We start from the raw sequence: 15,991 nt of genomic DNA, 5'->3' as shown, positions 1-15,991 counted from the left end.
ATGGTATTAAAGTTAAAAGGCAAGAAGAATTTTGTGGAACATAATACACACAGTGACCTACCTATATCATGGTAATTGCTGCAAATTTTGGTCAAGTCCGTGGCTCAATGGGTTGATGGGACGGTGCTCAATTAGTCTCTCTTTTGACCTAGCTAGATTTCTAGAATCAGCATTAGAATTACTGTTAATTTTGTCTCCAAAAATGAATACAAGGGTCACGTAGTATAGTTTGTTGGATGCAATTCTAGCTACAACGAACCCTCCAATTGGAATCAAGACATACTTCAATGTATGAATGGATGGATATGGCTGCCTTGAGATTTAAGCTAAGGCATCATCATTCATGACATACATGGCGATTTATGCTGGCTTGAGGAATTGATTCACAGAATAAATTAATTAGATGTTTAAATGCAACAATAAACACCAAAAAACATATTTAATATATATAACGAAATTCAAACAAAATCTTATATGTAAATAGTGTCATAGATTAAATAAAATAAAATTTAATTCTTTAGTTTGGAATAACTCTTATATGAGTTAATTTTTTTTTATAATTTTGTCAAGAACAAAATTATTTTATTAAACATTCACTTATTATTAAAATATATAAATAAAGAGAGATATTTTTGACATTTAATATATTAAATTTGTTTGGTGTGAGAATTAATTTCAAACTCAGACCCCTTTTGATCTTATTTATAAATGAAGAAAAAACAAGAATTAAAATTTTCAAAAGAATTTAAGTAATTTATTTTTATTTGTTTCAAAACAAAAAAAAATAATTCTTAAATGAATTCTAATTTATAAATTTCCAAACAAACTCATTGTGTTTCCAAAATTCATTTCCTATTCAAATACCACAATTTTCATAAAAGTGTAGTATGTAGTATTAAGGTTGTGCATAGACCGAATCACACTAGGTTTAATTAGATTTAGATTCGACCTAATATTTTATCAGGTATATTTTAAAAACGTAAATTAGGTCCTAAATTAATAAAAAATAAAACGGGTTAAATCAGTTGATTTTATACATAATCAGTGTATACAATTTAAAATTTTTTATATAACTAATTAACAAAATCTTACTTTTAAATATTAAATTTAATAAATAATATAACCATTTATGCTAAAATAAATTATTTTAAAATAAAAATAACATCATATAATATAAGAATATTAATGGAATTATAAAATATAATACGTTATTATTAATTTCACGGTAAAATATATATTAGCATGCATTTTTTAAATGCACATTAATTTTTTTTATATTTAAAGAAGTTACATTTTCAAATATTGTTCGGTAATTTTGACTATGCATCATTTTTGTAAGTTTCTTCTTCTTTACCCGGTGATTTTTTTTTTCAAAAAAAAAAAAATTGCAACTGCACCATAACTCGAATTTTGTGTACACAATCCGCTGAAGCACAGAATTTAGTTAGGACCTATGATGAGATTATTATTATTATCTATGATCTATCTATCTATAGAAAGATTATTGATTGGTATTTGCTATATTAGCATGTGTGGCATGCATCAACATGAGAGAGACTGAGAATTTAGCATAGATATTGCAAGATTTTGAATGAAGTTGGTTAAGGCATTCATTAGTAGAGACACACAAGTTTAAGGACTTTTTGAAGCATTAAATGATCCTTTGGAAGATTTACTTTCAGATTCTATGAACCTCATCACTACTCTCTCATCAGCTTCAACTCTCTCATCAAATCTAGGGAATACCCACAATATCTCCTAAAAAAACTGCCACAATTCTGCCTCGTGCTTCTTCAGTTTCGTGTTATATGCACTCTTTATTTGCTGCAATCACAATCAGGATAATAGGAAACTAAAACAAATAAATAAATAAATAAGACGTGGGAGAGAGGAAGCATCAAGTAAGATTCATATCATCATATGTTTGCAAATTAATCTCTTCAATAACACACATCATATATGTTGATGCCGTTGACAAAGCAAATAAAGTGGTCTAAATATATAGACAGATATAACTCCAATTATTCTATTCTATCTCCAACTACTTGTACAGCTTTTTGAACAACCAACTTCACGAAATACTATAAGGGGAAGCCAAAATAAATACATTATTTTATTAATAATATTAGTATCACCACTATTATTATTATTGTTATTATTATCTTCTTCAACAGGCTCATGAAGTGACCTCTCCCTATATAAAAGGATCTTGTAACATGCTGATATGTATGCAAATCCAACACTATCTTCTCAACTCTCAAGCCTCTTTTTCTTCTTAGTTCTTGCTGTTACTCACTCTGAACCTGTCCACTCCTTTTTTAGTTTTCTTCTCTTCTCCTCTCTTCTCTCTAGCTATATTTTTTATTCATTCTTTTCTTCTCTAAGGAAGAAAAATGTGGCCTCTGTATCTTGTAGCATTGATCATTATCTTGCCAACATTTTTGGCTTATAGATGGAAGAGTCCCACATGCAACGGAAGGCTTCCACCAGGTTCAATGGGGTTGCCACTTGTTGGTGAGACCCTTCAGTTCTTCTCTCCTAACACTTCTGATGACATTTCTCCCTTCATCAAGCACAGGATCAAAAGGTATATATAACTATTTCAGTTGTTGACCAATGAAACCTTATAAGTTAGTTACAAACAGTGACTGATTTTGAATCTCTTTTTTTCAGGTATGGATCAATATTCAAGACTAACTTGGTGGGGAGACCAGTGGTGGTATCAACAGACCCTGATCTGAATTACTTCATATTCCAGCAAGAGGGACAAGTGTTCCAGAGTTGGTACCCTGACACATTCACAGAGATCTTTGGGAGACAGAATGTAGGATCATTACATGGATTCATGTACAAGTACCTCAAGAACATGGTGCTGAGTCTCTTTGGTCCTGAAAGCCTTAAGAAGATGCTCTCTGAGGTTGAACATGCAGCATGCACTTCCTTACAACATTGGTCATGCCAGGACACTGTTGAACTCAAAGAAGCAACAGCCACGGTATGAAATTCATTCATTCGTTAATACATAATCAAAATATATCATAATCTTCTTATTCTTCTTCTAAACATGGTTTGATTTGTGTCTGTACCTCCATGCAGATGATATTTGATTTAACTGCCAAAAAACTCATCAGTTATGACTCCAAGAATTCATCAGAGAATCTAAGGGAGAACTTTGTTGCATTTATACAAGGACTTATCTCCTTCCCTCTTGACCTACCAGGAACAGCATATCATAAATGTCTTCAGGTAATTTCTTCAATCAAAAGCAATAGTTATTAGTATATAAATCATAATAAGCTCTTTTGAGTTCTTTCTTTGAATGTTGTAGCATTATTTGGCAAACTGTGCATCACAACCTAGAATGTCTGAATGAAGGAGCATGTGTTGTTTGTTTAATTTGTTCATAGGGTAGGAAAAGGGCAATGAAGATGCTGAAGAAGATGCTTGAGGAAAGAAGAGCAAAGCCAAGGAAAGAGCAGAGTGATTTCTTTGACTATGTAGTTGAAGAACTCAAGAAAGAGGGAACAATCCTCACAGAAGCCATAGCCTTGGACCTCATGTTTGTCCTCCTCTTTGCAAGCTTTGAAACCACTTCTCTCGCAATCACTTACGCCATCAAAGTCCTTTCTCACAATCCCTTGGTCCTCAAGCAACTACAAGTATGTTGTTAATTAAAAACTACTCTTCATCCTTTGAACTATTTTTGTGGCTTTTGACATTCTCAGTTTCTTCATCTTGACCCTTCAAATTTTTCTGCCTTTTAGGAAGAACATGAATCCATACTCAAAAGGCGCGAAGATCCTAACTCCGGAGTCACATGGAAAGAATACAAATCAATGACATATACATTTCAGGTGAATACAGAATATTACAAGCTTTCTTGTATACTACTCTTATATACTATATTTTTTTCTTCATTATTTCCATGTGTATATAATCTCATTTTTTCAAGTCCATGATGATTTGCAGTTCATTAATGAAACTGTGAGACTTGCAAATATAGTTCCAGGAATCTTCAGAAAGGCACTAAGGGAAATTAATTTCAAAGGTATGTGATTAAGTGTATTAATTGTCTCCTTAGAATCCCTCAAAAGAAAACTCAAATGGGATAATAATTAAACTATTAAAGACAATTTTATTTGATAGTTATGAAATCAACCAATTATTGGACTAATAGGGACACTGAATGTATCTAGCAATTAAAATAATAGGAACTAATTATTAGTTAAGAAATGATTGGTCCAGTTCACACATCACACATACACATACATGCCTTTTTATATAAGTAATGTATCTGACATGAACACCACCTCATGCAATGCAGGATATACCATACCAGCAGGTTGGGCAGTAATGGTGTGTCCCCCAGCTGTTCACTTAAGTCCAGCCAAATATCAAGATCCTCTCTCCTTCAACCCTTCCAGATGGGAGGTATGTGATCTGTCTTCTACATATTTTGTCACAGTTATGCTATTTTCATATAATATGGTACAACTTGGATGTTACAAAAAACCAGTTACCAAATCAATCACTCATACATAATACATATTAAAATAAAAAATACACATCGAAAATTTTTGGTAATTGATTTTTGACATGCATGTAGCATTTTTGTTCAACCTATATGTCCAGTTATTCTAGTCCTAAAATATTTAAAACATGGCCATACCAAATCTAATAGGAATGGAGTATGAGTTGGTCTAATAAGTATATGATGCAAAGTGAGTATAGTTATCAATTGTCATAAACAGCAAAAAGATTTACATGATTTTAGTCTTTTAGAGCTCCTTCAAGGGATCTAAGAAACTAATATATTAATGGTTTACAGGGAATAGAATTGAATGGTGCAACCAGACAATTCATGGCTTTCGGCGGCGGCATGAGATTTTGTGTTGGAACAGACTTCACTAAGGTTCAGATGGCTGTCTTTATTCATTGCTTGGTGACCAAGTACAGGTAACATCAACATGAAACTGTCACTACCATGCATATTTCTTTTGAGATTAAATTTAAATTCAGATGAAGAGTATCTTCTTAATAGTAATATGAATAATATTTCAGGTGGAACCCTATCAAAGGAGGGAATATTACTAGAACGCCTGGATTACAATTTCCAGATGGATTTCATGTTCAGATGATTAAAAGAGATCAAAGTAATCAAGAATGAGAATGTACCATCACAAATTAGAAATCAAATCTCTCACACATTATATATAGTAGGAAATTACATTGAACACCTTCTCAATCTTTGGTATTTTCAAAGCACACAAGGCAAGGAGACATGTTTTGGAAGCCAAAGAACTATGTGGGGTTCATAGTTTTGTTTTATTAGGTCACTTAGACATTGTAACTTTACTTAGATTTTCCTCTGCATATGCTATAAAAGGAACAAAAATCATGTTGTATTATTCCTCATGACATGAGTTACCTTAATTGTAGAGAGTGAGGGAAATGGATAAGTTTTACTTTGTGACAAGTGATGTAAATGTAGACTATAAATCCAGCTTATAAAAGAAAGAAAAATCATCTTTCAAATGATAGCATTAAATTACGTTCAAGGTCCATCTTTCAATAACTTTCTTCTTTAATTTCTGTTCCCCATTCTATTAGAAAATATAATAGGAGATTTATGATGTCTAACTAGGAAAGGGTGCTAAAAAGTTGCACTAAGCATTGCAGTGTCTAATACTGAAAATAATAACAACTTTCTTTGCATAGACTCTAGTTCATCTACAACTCTTGTTTGTGTTCGTCACGATTCAGCTTCATCTCCTTGACTAATCCTATTGAAGTGTCTCGATTTCTCTTACGCTTATGATGAGCACGATTGTCAACATTATGCAACATGATATCTTTATTCTTCTTGTGTCCATGCTTGTGATTTTCTTTCTGAACATGATGCAAATGATCAAAACTACCAGACTCTCCTTCAGAATGCTTATGCCTTTGCTTATGCTTGGGCTCATAACTAGTCCTTTGCCTATGTTGGGAACCATGCTTAGGGTGCTTAGCTTCTTGTCTATGGTGGTGTCTTTTGTCATATTTGTAGTTCTGTTTATCCATGATTTGATCGTCGACAAAGGTGTCGTCGCACCAGTAATAAATAGGGTCAAATAGACCTTCCTCATGCAAAAGCCATAATACCACAATCCCTGCAATCCAGTGAACATTATTATTTACACTTCATGAATGTGAGTACTGAAATATCTAGCTTCATTTATAGTAATAATCACATTAAATGGAAAACATACCTGCTGGAAATATTGCTAGAAATAAACCAAACATTAATATCCAACTCAAGCATACATATTGTATGTGGCACTTGAAGTCAAAGAAACCAGAGCATTTTTGCCTGTTGAATAAAAATCTCTACTTAAAAGTTTATAGCAAAAATCCATATTTCAACATATAGATTCTATTGAATTATGTAAAATATGTACATTTCGGAAGAAAAATAATAATACCTGCAAGATTTTCCAGTAACAAAGTCTACAAAGCTTGTCCATAGTTTGGTCCACATGTGCTCAATAGAATCAAAGAAACCAATGTCATTCTCTGGTGGTTGAAAAGGCATTCCCTGCAGTAATTTCCTAAAATTTCATGTTTTGGTCCATTTCAACTATTGAGAATATCAGAACATATTATGTTGATTTGAGTTTGTTTAGGGAAAGTGAAGACAAAAAATTTCTAGAACCAGAAAAGAACATACTTGGGTTCCATTATCAAGAACAGTTGCCATAGTAGTAAACTGACATTCAGCTCTATCAACTTCGCTATAATCAGAATCTTTTAGTATAGCTTCATCCAAAAAAAAAAAAGTTAATGTCAAAAAAAAAAAAAAAAGAAGCAGCAGCATATATTAAGAGTATCAATCATTTGTTGAAAATGAACACATCATATATGTTTTAAATAATACCTCCATTAAGGTGACATCCTTGGAGCAATTAAACTGCAAGATAGAGCAATATGTTAAAGCTAAATGTTGAACCCCTTGAAAAATTACTGCTATGCAAGCATATTTTATTCTAGTTTTGTAGACTTTATAAAACTTAAGCATCTGAGTTTAGGAGCATTAGCATCAATTCAATCAAGCAGAATTCCACTAACACATCCAAGTCATAATAAAGAAAAATGATCAAATGATCATTCCATGTTCCAAGTAAAGAGAGGAAAGGATAACAAAATTAGATGCCAGGAAGCTTAACATAGACCTTAAGAAGGTGAGAAACTATAATGGAAATGTAGAACAACAAAGTACCGTCAAACTATATGATGCTTCCACATCACCAGTATTCTTAGTAGTGATTGTAGCAACTCCAAATTGAGTTAAAGCTTCAAATGTAGGGATACTAACACTGAGAATCTTTCCAGGACTCCTATAAAAAAGTGAAATATATCAAACAAATTTTAAAAAGTTGTATGTAAAATTGGGTTAAAGTGCTTAAAAAATAAGTTAAAGCATAATCATCATGACTATAACTAAATATGAAGCAACCACCACTCTTTTGATAATTATTCTATGTACCTACTAAATAATCTTACCTTTGATAAACGTACTCTACATCATTGGCACTTAATTCTATCACAAGGTTTGTATTAAGAACCTCTGTAATTCCTATGGAGAAAGAATAACCCCCTGCATTCTGCAAAGAAGAAAATAAGTTAGAAATAATATATAATGGAATATATTAACTTATCAATTTTATAAATATAAATTAAATAAAAAAATATACAACTAAACATAACTGGATGCTGATTTATCCTTTCAAATTGTCCTTCCAAACCATAGAGTGGCGTCTGGTTCCTACTTAGGCGGTTCAAATCAGCCTGATAATAATAATACTAAAATCTCTCAGATTTTCAATAACTATTAAGAAAATTGTACTTTAAAGTATAATGTTGAAGTTACTAACCTCCCAATAATTCCAGAGTTGATTGTGCAAACAACTCCAATAGGGTGAAGAGCAAAAGTTTGGTTGTTGATTGAAAGCTTCATAACTAACACCAATTTTGTTACATTCAAAACCATCTAAAGTAAATCTAACTCTTTCAAGTAGCATCCACATTGATATATTTCTTCCCAATTCCTGCGGCTGACCAGGGCCACCCTGGGAAAAGAAAATTCTAAAATTTCAATTTTATTTTTCCTATAATATGTCAAATAATAATTGTTAACAAGCTTATTATACTAGTCAACATTAAAAGCATACCCGTCTTGGTACAACAAGATAGAAATTCTCAAAAGATGGTATACTTGTATACCCAACAAAATCTCCGATAAGATTAACCCTCAAAAATTTATCTTGAGATGTCACTGTTTTGTTTTCAGGACCCACAATCACTTCCTGCCAGCCAAATATGGATAAGAAAAATTCTATTAGACACACATAAAAACAGATTAAAAATCAATTAACAAAAATCCAGTATGATGATGTACATACCGAAACTTTGTTCCCACTCTTGACCTGTATTCGAATACTAAATTCCAAGGTTTGCCGTCCAATACCAAATACATGAAACCTGATATGATTTGAAAACAAATACATACAATACAAGTAGGTTACTTCCATTTAAGATCATCCTATTCCTGTTAGTGAGAATCAGCATAATGGATTTGAACTTGAATTTGAATCAACATAAGATAGGAAGAATGAAAGCTTACCACTCACCTGGAAAGCGCACACAATGTGCCGTGTTGGCCTTTCCTTTTGTCAATTTATCAACTGATGGCCAGTTAAACAATTAATTATAACACTAATTCTAGTTCTAATCCTTTCTATATAACTTACTAATAGCAAATTAATAATTTAAGCACTTACAGAAGTTTCCACATGATGAAGGCATCCGTCGTTGTGGTCCACATGGACAACATATTGGCTAAAGCAAAAATATCTCAAACTGTTTAGCGATTATCTGCCATCATCGTATAAAGACATCTTTACGTAAATAATCAAATATAAAATACATAAATAGCAGCACCTGAGTTTTTTCAATTATATGACCTTCTTCATCCCGCAATCTGAAACAACACATCCTACAAACTCTCATCAATGAATTCAATCCACCAATATGCATTTCTAATAACAGAATTATTACAAGGCTTGCCTTTCGCATATCTTAACAACATTTGAACTAGCATCTGGCTCACACTTTCGTGTCCTAACATAGTACTCTTCAGGTTTATAAGGAACATCCTACAAAGTAATTAAAGAGCCATGCATCCAAACTCAAATTAATTCAAGTTATATGTGTCCATTGCAAGAGAGAGAAGTTGTGATAGTGGTATGTACCCGTATGTATGATAACTGATACAATGCAAAAGCAGCAGATTTATTCACAGTTATGATAGGTGGAATCCGCAGCGTTTGCATCTTGGTGGTTGAGTTTTCCTCCACCTCCACTAACTCTGCAACAATGGATGCCTCTCCTCCACTCTGCACCACCATTGCATTGTATAGATATATATGTACTCAACATTTGAAACAAGAATAAAATAAAATAAATATTTGTTTAGAGAGCCATTGTTATTACTGAGCCACTCGGAACAGCCATGTTGACCACGATTTTTGTGGTGCAATTAAGGTTGTCGTCAGAGTTGGAGTTTTTTTCGCATTTTTCCAGTTTTGACTTGGAAATGATTTGGACTGCAGCGGCCATGTGAAGGCTAAGAAAGGAAGAAACAAAGAAAAAGATGATGATTATGGTGCGCAGTAGTATCATTATTCTTTAGTGTATTCTTGAGCAACCATGGATGCTTCCAATAATATTAACAAGTTCTGCAAGACGGTAGCATTTTATATTATTATTACTAAAGAAAGATAACTGTTCCAATGTAAATTTTTTAAGTGACTAAAACTGTTCGGCCAAAAAAATACCTAACATAAAAAATTTTCATTTTGATGATTCATGGGTCTGATTAGTTTGTGAAAATATTTTTTATTTTTAGTTTTAGAAAATAATTTTCAATTTTTTACCTTTGTAAAAGGAAGATTTATTTTTAAGTATGGAAAATAAAAAAAATTATGTTTGATTGGTTCATTTTTAAAATATATTTTTAATATTTTTAAAATTACAAAATTATATTTTTATTAAATGTATGATTTTAATTATTTAATTTTTTATTAAATTAACAATTAATTTTTATATGGCATCAATTGAAATAAATTATTATTTTATTATGTTATTTTAGAAAAATTTGGTATCACTTGTATATAAAGAGAATTAGTTTTATATTTTTTACGATACTATATAGCAATAAAAAATATCAATTGAAATAAAAAAATCACAACCAAAATTAGTTTTACACCAAAGGATCTATTAATTAATATTAAAATTTATTGATGTAAACATATTTTTTAACAAATAATTTATGAATAAAATAATAAATAAATAAATATTAAAGTTAAAAAATGTTAAAACAAATGCCAACTTTCTTGTTAATATTTTTAAATTTTTATGTATTTTTTAATTTTTATTATCGAATATTTTTATAATCGATTGTTCATTTAAAAAATTATTTTCGTAACAAAATTATTTCTTTAAATAACATGATTTTGTCCTCTGAAAGAATGAAAGTAAAAAATTAAGGAATTCAACCAATACATGTTAAAAGAGTATTAATCAGTATTATATAAAATTTAAAAATTTAATAAAGACATATTTAATTTTAATTAGAAATTCATTTTTGTAAGTACTTTGTCTATACAGGCCAAATATATAAAAATTAAGTCTAAAATAAAAAATCAAAATAATTAATTTAAATTAAAAAATAAAAAAAATTATATTTTCAAAAAATATATGTATAAATTAACATTAATTGCTGGTTTTGCAAAATTAAGATTGGTGTAATAACACAAGCCATTAACAACGTCAATCACACTCTTGTTTATTCACATTCTCTTTGCAGTGCTTGTTTTCACTCATTTATTGCGCCAATATTCTTCATCCAATCATCCAACCTGTCTCCCTCCTCCATCTTTTGCTGTACGTGCTGCCATTAGCGGTGCCGTTTGCATGAGCATAGTGTAAGTGTTCTTCATTTTTTTAAATATTTTTATTAAAAATATTTTTAAAATATTTAATCAATTATATTTTCATGCCTTATACCTAAATCAATAATCCCTTTAATTTTGTTTTTCTTTCCACCATTCTCTAACTTTTGTTTTCCTTTCTACCCTTCTTAATTACTTTTCCTAAAATTTGGAATTTTCCGAATGTGCTCAACATTTCAATATTTAAGAGATAAACGGTAAAGTATATGTGTAGATGGCTAATAAAGAGAGTACGTCTTTTATTTCCATGTACTCGGAATAATGCTATTTTCTTTTTTTTTTTTAATTTTAGAATCATAAATTTGTTAGGTAATTAGACTAAACCATGGTTTTTGGCCTGTTAGCCACGAATTTGTGAACTGGAAACCTTTAAATAGCCATGGTTTTAACATCATTATCACACTTTAAACTATGGCTAAATAAAAATAAACTAAATAAAAAGCGTAATTCTACGATCCGTGGCTAATATTGGCAAGCCAGGTTTTTTTTGTCACATTTTTTTTGTGGTTAATGTTGGTGGGTTATTTAATTATGTTATTTTTTCTGGCTAATCATGAAAGATAAATTTAAAAAATAAAATATAATAAAATGTTACTTAACACAAAATTATATCATACAAAATTAAAAATTATTATCATCCATATAAGTAATATTCTTAATAATAAAAATATGAAAGTTAAGTAATAGTGTTGAAAAGCAAATATCCTGAATTAAATGAATTTAAACTGTTACAAAATCAAGTATCAAAATACATCATTATTAGCTCTCTAACATCTTCACTGGAGTACCTGCAATAACATTCAAATAAGGTTATGTTATCTCTTAAGTCATAGAAAAACAATGACCAGGTTATTATTTAAAAATAATAGTTTAATGTAGTTAAAAGAGATAGGAATGCATAGCCACTAAGACTGAGTTTTCATTTTCACAACATAAAACATCTTATTGAACTCATCATCAATCAATATATATATTGCTAGACTTTACAACTTTCGATTCAATTGCTTCATGTAAGTAAGCAAGCTTGCCAAGAATGAAGGTAAAATAGAGAGTGATATCAGTGAAACTTTCTCATATTAAAACTTAACCATAGTATTATTTAACAAGAAAAAAAGAATACTATTAGTAATATAGGATAACATATCAGATTACAATCAAATCCATTCAGAGGCAAAGAACTTAAGATAAAAATAGAAATGTGTTGGCAATTACCAAGGCCAATGTTTTAAAGTAGAAAGCTGAACTTACCAAATAACTGTGAGTACAACTTTCATGGATCTCCTAGGTAAGTGTCCCTTGTTCCATGGCAACATGCATGCACTACTCTAGATTACCATTATTCACATATTCATCCACTAGCAGCCTGAATATTGAAACAAACACTAAAGCAAAAATGCTATTGATAATACAAAGAAAGAGATACTATGTATTTTGGAGTTGTGAGAGCACATATAATAACTTAAAATGATTTATTGCTTTGCTAAAAAGAAGTACCATTTAACCCCCTCTATGCAATACGCACAAGATGTTTATGTCTAACATGACGTATAGCCTCCACTTCAATTGTAAATTCTTTCTCTCCTTATCTTCTATTAAATAATTTCATATTTCAATCACACAACAACAATTTAATAACAAGATTGAAAGAATCATCGTCGAACGAACAATGTCAACTACTGTCTAGTGCTATAATGAGAGAAAGGTTGAAAGAAGCAAATCAAATAAAGTATCCTTACAAATTTTTAAGAAGTTTCTTTGCTGCCAACTCACTTCTATTGATCAATTTGCCCTATAAATAACATAGAATGCTTCTTACCATTGCTGGAGCTTCCTTCTTCTCCATATATCGAACTAAATCCTCTCTCATGGAGATAGCTTGAACTACATTAACTAATATTATCATGATCACAAAATAACACTCATGTAAAAAGAAATATCCACAAAGATTAGACTCTTAAAAGAGTTGAGTATATGGAAAATTACTTGTTTGAGAAATGGATGCTACCATAGTGATATGAATGGTGGAACTTCTTCTTCTGAAGTGGTTCAGAATATACAGAGCTAAATAAGTAAGAAACACAAGAAATGCCATGGAATGTAAACAATAACTCTTGTTTGCTACCTTGCTATGGCTATGGGCATTACCAAAATAATGTTGATTTCAGGAATTTCAGCATAAAAAAGAGAACTAAGGTTAATTAGGAATATTATTAACCACATTAGTACATACTACTGAGTAGATAATTATATTTATGCATTTAAAGTATACTTTATATCAGTAGTTCATTCTCTATACCACCAAAAAGATAGTAAAGTAAATTTTATTTGACCTCAGCAATTATTAGGCCCAACAACTTCTCTCAGAAAATTAGATATTGGCAAGGTTTGATTGAACAACCTAATATGTCTATGTTTCTATTAACAAAACTCTTCCAAACAAACCATCAAGCAATTGATGTGCATCCAATAGAAAAAAAGTTGGTGAACTAATAATGCAGAACTCAAGAAAAAGATCAACAACAAAGGTTCATAGAAATGTGCACTACAACTAATAACGTCTGAACATTGAAGCCTATAATTCACCTAGTTCAAGCACTAATTTGAAATTTCTCAAAAATAAAGACACGAGCCCACAACTATAAAATTAACCAGGAAGAAACAACATGTCAAACAATATGGCGACTGATAAAAAAAAGGGCAAGAAATTAGCAAACCATACCCAAGGAACCATAAGAAGCCAGAGAATCAAATCTGCTAAAGGATAGAGGAAGCAGTGCCGCTAGAAAATACGAGACATGTCGGGAAAGCACTTTCACAAACAACCACAAATGAAGCATCTCAGCTTGCGATTCCCAAATTAAAAAAATTAAAAAAAATAAGCAACAGCCAATTCAAATTCAAAACAAAATCAAAAGCAAATCAAGGGAGCAGAGGTGAGCAGTGATCCATACTCAAGGGAGAAGATGACGCCAGGCAGGGGAGCACGCAGCGGAGACAGAGTTAGGGAAACAACATGCCGCTGGATGGGCGAGCAGTGAGAGAGAGGTGAGAGGAGATGAGGAGAAAGGGTTCTGGTTCTGAGTTTTGGCTTGGTTAGGGTTTGATTTATCCGTTTTTGTGATAGTGTCACTATCACTCCTATTTTTTTTCTTTTGTCTTTTTTTATAGTTTTACTCTTCCGGCAACAAATTTAGCGATTTAACTCCTCAGAGCATTCATGTCATTATTGTAGAGAAATGGTTCTAGATCCCATGTCCCCATTGGCAATCGAGAGATAGAACGATCGTGGACTCAACGAAGATCATGGACAAAGACTTGTAGCATGGATGATGAAAGAAGCGCGGGGATTCTTGAAATTGACTCTGGAAAACCACACAAAAATTCGAATCGCCGAAATCTCTTTGACTCGTCGAGTCAGCCATTGGTTTCAGATCATGACAGACAGAGAGCTTCACCACCACAAGAGACACTCAACATCTCATCAATCAGGTCATAGACTCATACTCCATATTCCTGTGAAGTTGAGGAGAGTCCGGTGTGTGATGCTGTCAATTGTCTTTTATTGATTATCTATATATTTGTAGAATTTTTTAGAATTTTGATGATCTTATTTTATAAAAATAAATATCTAAATATTATAATAAAAAATTTTAGAAAATAAATAAATAAATTAAGTGATTAAAAATTTTTAAAAAATAATATTTATATGCAATAAATTTTCACTGTTATAGTATCAGTCCAAAACGTAATTTCTATTTTACCCATTTTATTTGTATTTTAATTTTTTTATTCAAGAAATTAAACAAACACAGCTTGTTTTACTTTTTTGCCGTTTTTCAAAATATTTTTGTTTCGTTTTGGCCCAAACGCAGCCTGCGTTTATTAAGGGCACAATATTCTTTTTTTTTTGAATCATCAAAACACATAGTGCGTTTTACTTTATGTGTCAATTTTTTTTATTTTTCAGCCCACAACATGGGTTGCGATTTTAAAGCGTTCAATTTTTTTTTCACAGGTCCAGTGGACAACACACCATATACCCATATTCATGATTATCACTATTATTTTGTTCATTACTAAATTAATTTATGAGGAATTATAATGGACCAACTTGTGAAACCTATAAATAGGCCATCATGAAAGTTATTATAAATAACTAACAAATATATAAGATTTTACTATCATTTGTACTCTCTCCTTAACCCATCAATAATATAACTATCAAATGTCTCAAACCATTAATCCAAATCACTTCTTTATTAAAACTATCATTAGTATTCTTACTACACAATTCAAGTCTATCATATACTAAATGATGAGCAGATATTTTATACGCTTTTTGGTATTATTTTCATATAGTTTTTAGTATGTTTTGTTTAAGTTTTATTATGTTTTTATAGGTTTTAGTGCAAAATTCACATTTTTGAATTCTACTTTGAGTTTGTGTGTTTTATGGTGATTTCAGGTATTTTCTGGCTGAAATTGAGGAGCTTGAGCAGAAGTCTGATTCAGAAGCAGAGAAAGGACTGCAAACGTTGTTAGGATCTGACCTCTGTGCACTCGAAGGCGATTTTCTGGAGTTACAGAAGTCCAAATAGCGCGCTCTCAACGGCTATAGAAATCTAACATTCAGGACTTTTCAGAAATATATAATAGTCCAAACATTGTTTTGGAAATGAAGGCCCAAAACTGGCGTTCAACGCCAGCCACCAGCCCCATTACTGGCGTCCAACACCCACAGAGGAGCAACTAGAGTTCAACGCCCAAAAGGGGGTCCCTAGCCAACATTCAACGCCCCTAAAGGACACTAGCACGTGGGAGACACCCTAGCTCAGCCCAAACACTCACCAAGTGGGCTCCAGAAGTGAATTTTCGTACTATCAACTTAGTTTATCTTATTTCTGTAATCTTTAGTTATTAGATTAGTATATATAGGAGAA

The 15,991-nt window shown here is 31.3% G+C and overlaps 2 protein-coding genes across 2 annotated transcripts; one reads left to right on the top strand and one right to left on the bottom strand.

The window, feature by feature from the left end:
* Window positions 1-2,357: 2,357 nt before the first annotated feature.
* On the top strand, window positions 2,358-5,392 carry LOC107488082 (cytochrome P450 87A3-like). The gene is made up of 9 exons (XM_016108777.3): window positions 2,358-2,587; window positions 2,674-2,995; window positions 3,097-3,246; window positions 3,408-3,659; window positions 3,765-3,854; window positions 3,970-4,048; window positions 4,325-4,431; window positions 4,829-4,956; window positions 5,062-5,392. The coding sequence occupies exons 1-9, from the start codon at window positions 2,394-2,396 to the stop codon at window positions 5,165-5,167; spliced, it is 1,428 nt and encodes a 475-aa protein (XP_015964263.1). The 5' UTR covers window positions 2,358-2,393; the 3' UTR covers window positions 5,168-5,392.
* A 173-nt stretch (window positions 5,393-5,565) lies between these two features.
* Window positions 5,566-14,660, bottom strand: LOC107488060 (protein HAPLESS 2). Its single transcript, XM_052261628.1, has 19 exons — window positions 14,003-14,660; window positions 13,771-13,893; window positions 9,532-9,664; window positions 9,291-9,434; window positions 9,106-9,194; window positions 8,980-9,019; window positions 8,820-8,877; window positions 8,663-8,723; window positions 8,442-8,520; window positions 8,211-8,345; window positions 7,914-8,108; window positions 7,747-7,827; window positions 7,543-7,643; window positions 7,259-7,376; window positions 6,892-6,949; window positions 6,710-6,798; window positions 6,465-6,577; window positions 6,252-6,352; window positions 5,566-6,152 (listed from the first exon to the last, which is right to left on the bottom strand). The coding sequence occupies exons 3-19, from the start codon at window positions 9,655-9,657 to the stop codon at window positions 5,731-5,733; spliced, it is 2,010 nt and encodes a 669-aa protein (XP_052117588.1). The 5' UTR covers window positions 9,658-9,664; window positions 13,771-13,893; window positions 14,003-14,660; the 3' UTR covers window positions 5,566-5,730.
* Window positions 14,661-15,991: the final 1,331 nt, after the last annotated feature.

Source organism: Arachis duranensis, chromosome 5 (genome assembly GCF_000817695.3).
Source record: "Arachis duranensis cultivar V14167 chromosome 5, aradu.V14167.gnm2.J7QH, whole genome shotgun sequence".
In the NCBI taxonomy this organism is placed as follows: domain Eukaryota; kingdom Viridiplantae; phylum Streptophyta; class Magnoliopsida; order Fabales; family Fabaceae; genus Arachis; species Arachis duranensis.
This window is presented reverse-complemented; position numbering and strand designations above follow the sequence as displayed.